Source organism: Antechinus flavipes, chromosome 4 (genome assembly GCF_016432865.1).
Source record: "Antechinus flavipes isolate AdamAnt ecotype Samford, QLD, Australia chromosome 4, AdamAnt_v2, whole genome shotgun sequence".
Taxonomy (NCBI): Eukaryota; Metazoa; Chordata; class Mammalia; order Dasyuromorphia; family Dasyuridae; genus Antechinus; species Antechinus flavipes.
Window position 1 is genome coordinate 435,459,122 of NC_067401.1, and position 12,688 is coordinate 435,471,809.

The 12,688-nt window shown below is 34.5% G+C and overlaps 1 protein-coding gene across 2 annotated transcripts in view; it reads right to left on the reverse strand.

The window, feature by feature from the left end:
• Nucleotides 1–12,688, reverse strand: part of ATF6 (activating transcription factor 6) — a 182,928-nt gene that overhangs the window by 160,701 nt on the left and 9,539 nt on the right. For both annotated transcript variants that reach the window (XM_051999154.1, XM_051999153.1), the window contains exons 2-4: nucleotides 10,582–10,658; nucleotides 5,290–5,377; nucleotides 4,076–4,182 (exon numbers count right to left, since the gene is read on the reverse strand). In XM_051999154.1, the coding sequence (XP_051855114.1) occupies nucleotides 4,076–4,182; nucleotides 5,290–5,377; nucleotides 10,582–10,658 (272 nt within the window). The remainder of the gene's footprint in view (nucleotides 1–4,075; nucleotides 4,183–5,289; nucleotides 5,378–10,581; nucleotides 10,659–12,688) is intronic.

The following is a 12,688-nucleotide window of genomic DNA, read 5'->3' on the forward strand; positions in this document are numbered from 1 at the left end:
AAGTGGTAATTTTCCAACAGAAGGTAAGCTCACTATAAGGTATATTTTCATTCTTTATTTTTGTACCCTAGCATCTAGCAGTGCAAGACTACATGCTTAATAAATGCTTGTTGATTAATTGGTGGATATCACTGCATCAATGATTAGATCAAATTAGAGGTCAGATTAAATGCATTTCAAAACTAAAACTCCATGATTTTATAAAATTAAAGAATAAAAAAACCTTAAATATGGAAGGGATGACAATGGGTTCAAAAGAGGCAGGTAGGATTTTACTAAAAAGCTATTAGAAATAATCTACAACTTTAGCAAAGTTGCAGGATACAAAATAAACCCACATAAATCATCAGCATTCTTATACATATATATATAATATGTGTGTATATATATATATATATATATATATATATATATATATATATATATATATACACACATATATATGTATTCAACAGTTAGAGTTACAAAGAGAAATTCCATTTAAAGTAACTGCCGATAGTATAAAATATTTGGGAATCTACCTGCCAAGGGAAAGTGGCAAAACTACAAAACACTTTCCACAAGTCAGATCTAGCCAACTGGAAAAATATTAAGTGCTCTTGGATAGGTCGAGTGAATATAATAAAGATGACAATACTACCTAAACTAATCTATTTATTTAGCTCTATATCAATTAGACTCCCAAAAAACTATTTTAATGACCTAGAAAAAATAACAACAAAGTTCATATGGAAAAACAAAAGGTCAAGAATTTCAAGGGAACTAATGAAAAAAAAAAATCAAATGAAGGTGGTCTAGATGTACCAGATCTAAAATTATATTATAAAGCAGCAGTCACCAAAACTATTTGGTATTGGCTAAGAAATAGAATAGTTGTTCAGTGGAATAGGTTAGGTTCACAGGAAAAAATAGTCAATAACTATAGCAATCTAGTGTTTGACAAACACAAAGATCTCAACTTTTGGGATAAGAATTCATTACTTGACAAAAACTGCTGAGAAAACTGGAAATTCGTATGGCAGAAATTAGGCACAGACCCACACTTAATACCATATACCAAGACAAGATCAAAATGGGTCCATGATTTAGGCATAAAGAACAAGATCATAAATAAATTACAGGAACATAGGATAATTTACCTCTCAGACCTGTGGAGGAGAAAGGAATTTGTGATCAAAAAAGAACTAGAGATCATTACTGATCACAAAATAGAAAATTTTGATTATATCAAATTAAAAAGTTTTTATACAAACAAAACTAATGCAGACAAGATTAGGAGGGAAGCAATAAACTGGGAAAATATTTTTACAGTCAAAGGTCTGATAAAGGCCTCATTTTCAAAATATATAGAGAACTGACTCTAATTTATAAGAAATCAAACCATTCTCCAATTGATAAATGGTGAAAGGATATAAACAGACAATTTTCAGATGAAGAAATTGAAACTATTTCTAGCCATATGAAAAGATGCTCCAAATCATTATTAATCAAAGAAATGCAAATGAAGACAACTCTGAGATACCACTACACCCCTCTCAGATTATTAGCTAGGATGACAGGAAAAGATAATGCTGAATGTTGGAGGGGATGTGGGAAAACTGGAATACTGATACACTGTTGGTGGAATTGTGAATGCACCCAACCATTCTGGAGAGCAGTTTGGAAGTATGCCCAAAAAGTTATCAAACTGTACATAACCTTTGATCCAGCAGTGTTACTATTGGGCCTATATTCTAAAGAGATCTTAAAGAAGGGAAAGGGATCTGTTGGTGCAAAAATGTTTGTGGCAACTCTTTTTGTAGTGGCTAGAAACTGGAAATTGAATGGATGCCTATCAATTGGAGAATGGCTGAATAAATTATAGTACATTAATGTTATGGAATGTTATTGTTCTGTAAGAAATGATGAGGTGGATGATTTCAGAAAGGCCTGGAGAGACTTACATGAACTGATGTTGAGTAAAATGAGCAGAACCAGGAGATCATTATATACTTCAACAATAATACTATATGATGATCAATTCTGATGGACATGGCTCTCTTCAACAATGAGATGAACCAAATCAGTTCCATTTGTTCAATAATGAAGATAACCAGATATACCCAGCGAAAGAACTCTGGGAAATGAGTGTGAACCACTACATAGCATTTCCACAACCTGTTTTTGTCCGCTTACATTTTTTATTTCCTTCTCAGGTTATTTTTACCTTATTTCTAAGTCCGATTTTTCTTGTGCAGCAAAAATAACTATATAGATAGGTATACATATATTATATTTAACATATACTTTAACATATTTAACATGTATTGGTCTACCTGCCATCTAGGGGAGGGGATGGAGGAAAGGAGGGGAAAAGTTGGAACAGAAGAGTCAATGCTCAAAAATTACCCATGCATATATTTTGTAAATAAAAAGCTATAATAAAAAATAAATTAAAAAAAAAAAAAGAGGCAGGTAGGAGAACACCAAAAAAACAAATTTTATCCTACACTACCTAGGCTACTACACAGGATAGAATGCCAGTGAAAATCATCTTTTTTGGCACAATACCATTAAATTGCAGAAGCCTCATATGGCTTATAAATGTAAAAGCAAGATAGTACAGAAGTGAAACATCTGATCACATAATGCAAAATATTAGTGTATATACATATATATATATACACATACACATACACATATAACTCAAACTACACACTAGGAATCAAACTATAATTGACAATTCTTATTCAGTAAGAAGTCTTCCTCTGTGACTATCAGCCTTACAAATAAAAGAAAAACTGAATAAAAACCAGTATGTTCACAACCAAGAAGAAGTTAATTCTTTTTTTAAAGAAGTGCACCCAAATGAATGACCACATATAAAGAAAATCTGAATGTTTACAAAAACATTTAACTATTACAATTTATAATCTTTTCACTAATTCATTTCATTTTGTTTACTACATTATCTGAATCCATATGGTATACTATGAGTTAAAAGTATCCTTCCTCCCCACAAAAAAATCAGTCACTAATTCTCGTTGGTTTTGCCTCCATGACATCTCTCAAATCTCTTCCCTTCTTTAACCTCACATAGTCACTAACCTAGTCCAAGTCCTTATAACCTTCCACTTAGACTATAGCTATAGCTCTTAATCAGTCTCCCTGTCTCAAGTCTCTTTCCCCAATCCATCTTTCATACAACCACCAGTGATTTTCCTAAAGCAGAGGTTTGATCACATCCTACATATCTCACCTCCCATTTCATTCTCTCATTTAATAAACTTCAAGAGCTCCTATTACTAGAGTGACCATCAGTCATCTTGACCTTTGTCTTCCAGTAAACTCCAATGACTAACTCTGGAGGAGAGAGCAAAGCAGATGTCTGCACAAAATTTGTGCAAAAAAATTGTGCAAAAAAAAAAATGCACCTCACTTAAATTCAATTCACACACAAGTCAAGCTATCATCAAGATGATATCACTGATCCTCTGAGAAAAAAGGAAGAACAACAAAAGGATTAAATATAAATGCATGTGTTTGACATTCTAAGCCCAGCTTTCCAGCCTTATTATATATTACTTCCCTTGACACATGCTATGGTCCAAACGGGGCTACCACTGTCCTTCTCAAAGAGCACTCCATCTCTATGTGCTTGCAGAGGCTGTCCTTCATGCCCAAAAAGCACTCTCTCCTCACCTCCATCTTCTGGAATCTCTAGCTTCCTTCAAAGTTCACCCTAAAAGCCACCTCTTATATGAGGTATTTCCTGATACCTGATGAGTTTCTCTGTCCCCAGCCACTAGTTTCTCCAAAACTATTCCCTGTATTTATTATGAATATTACTTCTATCTGTACAAGTTGTCTCTCCCTATAGAAAGTAAGCTCCTTGAGGACAGAAACTGTTTCATTTTTATTTTGTGTACCTATCACAGTCCCTGGAAAATAGGTGTTGAATAAATACTTGTTATTTCAAATCAGATGGGCCTCATTCAAGTTGTCTGGATTAGCAAGGTTTTAAAGTGTTACTTTTCCATTTTTTTTTTTTTTTTTTTACAAACAGGTCAATGCAAAGGACTAACCAGCTACTTACAGGAACATGCTGGGTTGAAGAATAAGAATCCACTGATTGAGGGGAAGAGACTGAACAGCTTGAGGAATCTGGAGAAAGTGGCTGAGGCTCTTCCTTGATATATTTATCTGTAAAACATGGGGCAAGAGATTTTTCTACCTGGACATTTTAACTTATAGAAGAAAATGAACAAGAGTAAAAATGAATTTCATAGTTACATATAAGGAACTTAAACACTGTGTTTGGAAAGTTCAACTCCCAAGTGTAAATGTACGTTTAATGCCCAATTTTGATCTTTTTTTCTTTCTTTCTTGGGTAAATGTATAAGCAAGATATATGTATTTATCATTGTAATACCTTAGATATGAGCATTTCATAAATATAGTTGAACTAAGCAGAGGCTAATCTAAACCAGTAATTTCCACCTCGTATTCAAAATGCAGTTTTTTAGCTCAGTTAACTTTAGCACCAATGTAAAATCTGTCATTAGCAAAAATAAAGGGAAAAAATTGGAGAACAGCACTGGATTTTGTAAAACAAGAGTAGCACCAATGTAAAATCTTTCATTAGCAAAAATAAAGGGAAAAAATTGGAGAACAGCACTGGATTTTGTAAAACAAGAGAATAAATAACCACTTTAGTTCTAAGGTCGGTTACCAATATGATCAAGAATGGGTAGAAGAGAATAAAAAGGAAGTAAAATAAAAAACATGATCAAGGATTCAAAGTCCAATATTACAATGAAAAGCAAAATTATTTCTGGAACAGAAAATCTGCAAATTTGACAACCTGAAAGGTTTGGGGTAAAAAACATCTATATATATTTTCTAATCTTGTAAATGTTCAGATAAACAATTTTAAAGCCATACTTAATCAGACTTTTTTTTTTTTAAGTCCCGTTCTCTATGGCAACAGTCCTTCAAATGTAGTCTAGATCAGCACAAGGCATCTACTTCTCTTAGTGACAGCATATTTTTGTCCTGGCACGAATTTTAAATGAATTTATGATATTTGAGAGTTATGACAATCTTATTAATGCTGCAGAAATGTTTTTATTTCCTTTTTCTTTTTTTTTGGAGTAATAAGTCAGAACAAGTAGAATAGAATACACTATTTCCTTAAACCCACCACCAGAATTCGCAACCAGGAAAAATTGAACTGCTGTACCATGGAATAACCCACAAATCAATCTTTTTTATACAGCTCATTACAAATAAAATGTGGCAAATCATTACCTGTACAAGATTGGTTGGAAATCCCCCATGGGTCTGAGTCCCAAGGCATCAAATCCAAATCAAAGCCAAGATTATAGAAATTGTTTTCCTGTGGGTTACAAATCAGCAAAAGAAACTAAGAAAAGTAAAATACAAATCATTGGCCAACAAAGCATCAGAAATAACATGCCAAAAATCATATAAAGTTTATATCACCCAAATAGAGAGAAAGGGATTTTTCAAATGATCCAATCACATCTTACATCAGCACTTATAAAATCTGGAGTATGATGTTAATGAGATCAAGACTATGCATTTAATCATCACCTAAAAGTGAGTCCACAAAGTTGACAAATTTCATTGAGTGAAAACCTAATCTTCTTTGCCTTATTACATTTCTCCAATTCCTACTTATCTGGATACACCCATAAGTAAATACAAGTTGATTTTTGAAGGAAAGATTAAAAACCCAGAAGGTTTAAGAGAGAATATAACACCTTATTATTCTTCCACTGTGTTCTATGTCTTGACTTGCCTGTGAACTGGTTTTAAGTGAGGCAGAGTTTTACAAAGTTGTCAGTTATTCAAGTCCAGTGGCAGGACAAAAGGTGAGAAGACTGGTTGGTGATGATGGAGCAAGACGCAGTGGATGACCTCAATGCCTCATCAAGCTCTAAGTGCTCCCTTCATAGCCAGTGGAACAAATTCTTCTCATCTGCTCATTCAGCCAAAGAAAGTCTTAACATGCTTGGGGTAGACATCTCCCTAATTCACAGACGAGTCTGAGATTTGTCAGTTACCCTCAATCTCATCCCTTGAGCTGGGTTAGAGGTTAGGGGTAATGCTGACTGAAGGAAAATAAGAATTCTAACAATAGAGGCAAGAAATCAATGCATTCCAGGATGATAGCTTTTGTAAATTAATGGAAGCAAAAGACAGAATACAAAATGAAGGAAGTCTAGTTTGACTAGAATTATAGAATATATTAAAGGAAGTAATGTGAGATAAGGCTGAAAAGGTATTTTGAAGCTAACCTTGTAAAGCCTTAAAGTACAAAATCACAAGTTTTTATTTTAACCAGAGCAGCATTTCTTAAATTTTTTTTGTATCCTGAATCTGACAATGTGGTATAAAATCTAAGGACCTCTTCCTCAAAAATAACGTTTTTAAATTAATAAAATAAAATACAAAATTTGAAGCAATGCATCAAAATGTTATCAACATTACAAGCAAACTCATGGACCTCAGGCTAAGAATTGCTTTCCTAGAAGTAAAGGAAGTCACTTGAAAGTTTTTGAACAGAGGTCACAGGATTACAGATTTAAAGCTGAATGAAATTTTTAGAGATCACCTAGAAAGTAACATGGTCGATCCATGCCTTAGGAAAATCATTTTGGCAGTTATTTAAGGAAAAGAGAAACTGAGAGCAAGTAGACAATTAGCTGACCATTAAAATAAGGGATAATGCATTCCTAAATTAAGACAATAACTCTATGAATAGAGGTATGAGGCAAGAGAAAAAGAATAAAAAACCCTTGGTTCAAAAGAAACAAATGAGAAAGGAACACAAATGGCAATTTTATGACTACCATTCTAAATTTTATACTTAAAAACTTGTAAGTAAAATAAATTCATGGTTTCATATACACTTCTCTTTTTTGTTCTCTAAATACTAAAACATTCATATTTGTTGATGTTAAGTTCATAATTTCTAAAAACTTGTTTTAAAAATCAACACAAGGAAACAATGTGAGGTGTTAGAGAGTAGAAAAAGTAAAGGATAACTCTGAGGGGAGATCATTATATACCTCAACAATGATACTGTTTGAGGATGTATTCTGATAGAAGTGGATCTCTTTGATAAAGAGAGCTAATTCAGTTTCAGCTGATCAAAGATGAGCAGAAGCAGCTACACCCAAAGAAAGAACACTGGGAGATGAATATAAACTGCTTGCATTTTTGTTTTTCTTCCCGGATTATTTATACCTTCTGAATTCAATTCTCCCTGTGCAACAAGAAAACTGTTCGGTTCTGCACACATATATTGTATCCAGGATATACTGTAACCTATTCAACATGTAAAGGATTGCTTGCCACCTGGGGGAAGGGGTGGAGGGAGGGAGGGGAAAAATCGGAACAGAAGAGAATGCAAGGGATAATGTTGTAAAAAATTACCCTGGCATGAGTTCTATCAATAAAAAGTTATTAAAAAAAAAAAAAAAAGAATAACTCTGAGGTTACAGAAGACAGCTGGGTGGCTCAGTGAATAGGACTCTAGCCTAGGATCAAGAAGACCTGAGTTCAAATCTGGCCTCAGACACTTATTAGCTGTGCAACACTGAGCAAGTCACTTCACCCTGTTTGCCTCAGTTCCTCTAATAAGCTGGAGAAGGAAATGGCAAACCACTGCAGCATCTCTGCTGAGAAAATCCCAAGAGGCTTCAGAAAGAGTCAGCTATGACTGAAAACAACTAAAGTGAGGTTACAAACCTGGATAACTGAGAAAATGGTAGTATCCTGAATAAAACTAGCAAATTTTAGAGGGGAAAAGGCATGTTCAATTTGAGATTTTGATGGAATATGCAGGTAGAGATATATAGCATGTATTTGGTGATCTGGGAGTGAAGCTCCAGCAAGAGATTAGGATACATAAATTTAGAAATCACATATATGGAGAAGATCATTAAAGTCACATGAATTAATGAGCTGTCACTGAACAGAGAGTATAAGGTGAGGAAAAGGCTCAGGCAAAACCTGAGAGAGACATCCATGCTAACTTGGGGGAAGGGGGAAATGGAGAAGAGGAAGAAACTAAAGAAAAGTAATCTAATAGATATAGAACAGTGTTGTAAAAGCAAAAAGAAGAGAGAGTAGCCAAAAGAAATAAATAAGCTAGAGTCAAAAGGTGCAGACAAGACTAGGAGAATCAAACTGAGAAAAGATCATCTGGTTTAGCAGTTGAGAGATCTCTGGTAATCTTAGAGAGAAGAGAGTAGAATGATAGAGACAGAAACTTGATTTTACGTTAATGAATAGTGACAAAATAGTCTATTCTAGGAGTCTGGCAATGGAAGGAAAGAGAAACAGGATAGCCTAGGAAGATGATGGGGTCAAGGAAAGTACTATGAATGGGAAAAGACTTGGGAAGAAATAACTTGAAGAAAGCTCTCTAGAAGGAAAGATCCTAGAAGAAAGGGGATAAAGTAACAAGAAATAATTACTGTGGAACCAATGATGAATGAACCAAGAGAAATTAAATAGCAAAACTAAAATAAAATTTAATAAAATTTAACTTCTTTCTATTATTTTTGGGTTTGGTTTTCATAAGAATTTAACAGAGCTACTTAATGTTATTAAACCTATAAACACACAGATGACAATCCAGGGCAGCATAATGAAAATCTTAAAATGCTGTCCTTGCTTACAAAGGAATAGAAATGTGAGTGGATTAGGACAATTTCACCACCATTACAAAAACAATAATTCCCAAATCCGCCTTTTCCAGAGTCTTCTTAGTTTTCTCCAAGCAAAGAATCAGTTTCCACAATTTCCTAATTCTGTTCCTTTTTCAAGGTAGGAAATACTATTTTCTCCCTCTTCATAATCCCATAAGTTTAAATCCTACCTAAACCCAGGCTAAATGTCACTTCCTCCACACAATCTTCCCTGACAAACCTTTTAACCAAAAGTAAAGCCCCTCCTCTTATGAACTTATAGCACTTCCCAATAAACCATTATCCCCTGTAAAGTTCTTTGGTCGGTTTTATCTCTCCTGGCTCAGAAGTAAACTCCTTAAGGGCAGAGAACATTTATCTTTAGCTTGTACTCCCTTCTCAGGGCTCAGGGAATTGCCTTGCACATTACAAGTGATAAAATTCTACTGCATTAAATGTTCTACCCCCTAGGATCCAGTTGCCCATCTTCACCTTTTCAGGTTAAGAATATCTGCAGTTAATAGAATAAGTTATATTTAGTAATTAATTTAAATACTAACCAACATATCTTTAATATGGTACTTAGGTCTTCAATATTACTGTTAAAGGAAGGGGCATATGAGACATTCAAAAGGAAGATCACTCTGGCATAAAGGCTTGATGAGCCCTTTTCAGGGGGCTCATCCACCTTTAAGGGCCACCTGATTTAACTAATCCTCACCTGTGGCTCCTAGAAGCCATAGCATGCACAGCAGCCACACCTAGATAAACCATCTAAACCAGGCTAAGGATAACTTATGTGTCTCAAATTTGTCTGTGAATTGGGGGAATGTCTACCCCATTTGTGAAGACTTCGCTCAGCAGACTGGGCAGATAGGACAATTTGTTCCAATGGCCATGAAGATGGCTGAGGCAGGCGCTGGAGTGCCTAAAGCCTGGTCAGACATCAAAGATGCCAAGGTCATCACTGCATCCTGGGCCATCATCGGTCATGTTGACTTTTGTCTTGTCACTGGACTTTGATCACTCAGGAAGAAAGTGAGGCTGATGATTTTGTGAAATTCTGCCTCACATAAAACCAATTCACAGCAAAGTCAAGACACATTACTCCCATAATGCCATTGGCCCTTCTCAAAAATGAAGAACAAACAAGAAAAGAAGAAATAGTGACAGTATGATAGAAAGTATTTTTATGGTGAGGAGAGAAAATCCTTCCTTACACATGTATTTATTACTGCACACTGTTAAATAAATAATGTGAAAGTAAACTTACTTTCGGCAGCAGACAACCGAAAAGCAATTTAGTGGTATAACCTGAGGAATCCAGGTCTTCTGATTCTAGGGCTCATTCTTTGTACTATCCAAAGCATGTCAAACTCCAGTAGTATCTGGGGCTACTAACCACATATATGGATTCCCAGGGGGTTCGTGGTGACTTTTAAAATATAATGTCAAATGTGTTTCCCAATACCATTTTCATCTGGCCCAGATCAATGCTTGACACCCTGTATCACACCACATTTAACAAATGCATGACTGATTCTGTTTTTAATTTTTAAATGGCAAACTGATTTATACAGTATTCTAGTAGCCTAAATTAATGGGTTTTAGAATTAGAAGTAAAATCCACTTTTATTTTATAGATGAAGAAGTTACTGCCAAGAGACTTTAGATGAGTAACCAAAGGTTACACAGATAACAGCAGAACAGGGATTTGAACTTGTTTCCCTGACTTCAAATCCAGAGCTCCTCATGATATTTATGAATTGAAAGTTAGCCTAAAAGTCTCAATCTGCTATCCTGAAATCTCTGAATAATTAGGATAACGATCCAATGTCATTTTGAATAACATAATATTTCTCCTCTACCAAACACTTACATAAGTTTCATTCTCTATGTCCAGCTGCAACTCATCTGTGTCCATTAAATCTCCAAGTTCAGCAAAAAGGGTTGAATCTATGAATAGAGGGAAAAGGAAAAGATTATTTGATCCAGTGATCTTTAAAAAAAAAAAAAGTTACGACTTCATTATGCCAATTGCGCTTCTCCAAATATCAGTTATTATCATACTCTAAATCTTTAATTTAGAATTCACACTTTTCCAAGCTAATCATTTTCTCAGTTTTTTTTTTTCATTATAAAAAGAGAAAATAATTCACCAAGGGACTAAGGTCAAAATCTGAGGGAAAGAAAAGTTGAAGATAGTTATCAAGTCCATGGGATTACTGAGAGGGTTTCTACAAGCACTTATAATCACTGTTAACACCTAATGTGTATGTGAGCCTTTAAAAAAGGGGGCTATCAAGCTCTTTTGTACATTGTCAAGTTGGAGCTTCACTTCTTCAGTCAAGACTCACTCCAAGCACCACCTTGTTCAGGAAGCCTTGCACATTAACTACTTTTCACTGAATCTTCTGCATACCTCTTTGTACATGTTATTTCCCTTATTAAAATGTTAAGTTTCCTGTGGGCAGGGACTGTTACATGTTTGTATCCTTAATATTTAATAAAGTGAATAATAAACAGGAATAGAATCATTATCCCTGAATCAATTGTCTGTGTATAATCATACTACAGATTTGTCAAGGCAATGAGCAAAATTAATAAAAAGCAAGAATGAGAAAAATACAAAAAATGTGAAATAAACCCAAAAATGGCACCGTTTTTAATCAATGAAAATCTATTGCAACAACAAAAAAGCCAAAAGTGCCCAGAAAATGCATTAGTTAGTAAACACTTTTGGCTTGCCAAGCAAAAAAAGATGGTGGCTAGCCAAAGGCAAAAAATCTGGTTTAGACAATTCAACAGACACTTGTCTACTTAAAAAAGAGAGAGAGAGAAAGACACTGAAAATAATAAAGAATGATAAGCAATAATGTCAATTATGACAGGTAGTATTGTCTCATAAAGCAGAGAAGTGGTAGAGGGTAAAACAAGTCTACAGAAAAAATTTAGCAAAAGATTCAGCTAAACAAAATTATCTCAAAGGGATTTAAGGATAAAATCAGAGCATAACAATAAAAATGAAAAAGAACTATAAAGATTACTATAACTAAATATTTTCCATCAAGAACAATGAAACTCCTATATTAGAACCCAATCAATCACAACTTCAGATATGCTTATAGGAAAGATTGAAATGGCAATGATGAGAACAAGGATGAAAAAAGTATACACAGAGATGTGTATTAGAGGAGATGCAATTGTCAAAACACTGGGAGACTGATATTCAAGGTATTTAAAGAAAAATAATATATCAAAAATCTGGAAAAACAATCTCAAACCAAATAGTTAAAGAATGACTATTACCCATATTATGACATAAAGCTTGTTTGGAGTGGGGGAAGCAGGAGAACTCCGGAAGGTGGAAGATTTGGGGAGAAGAGGAGACAATATAGACTAACAAATTTGGTTCAGAGTAGACCTGGCGGAGGAAAGCAAAGTTCCTTTAATGGTCCCCAAATTCCCATAGAAACAAAGTAACATCTTTTTAATAACAACCTTTTTTTGGCATTGTTATATGGCTACAAAATATCAAATACAAAAATCTCCAAAGAATTAAAAATGAATCTTAACCAGAGGGTAATGGAAAGGTACTAGGTTGGTATAAAGAAGATGCAACATATAATCAATAAGAAACTTTAAAGAATAATATTTGAGGAAAGATAATGCAGAATGTTGGAGGGGATGTGGGAAAACAGGGACACTGATACATTGTTGGTGGAATTGTGAACACATCCAGCCATTCTGGAGAGCAATTTGGAACTATGCTCAGAAAATTATCAAACTGTGCATACTCTTTGATCCAGCAGTGTTTCTACTGGGCTTATACCCCAAAGAGATACTAAAGAAGGGAAAGGGACCCGTGTGTGCCAAAATGTTTGTGGCAGTCCTGTTTGTAGTGGCTAGAAGCTGGAAAATGAATGGATGCCCATCAATTGGAGAATGGTTGAATAAATTGTGGTATATGAATGTTATGGAATATT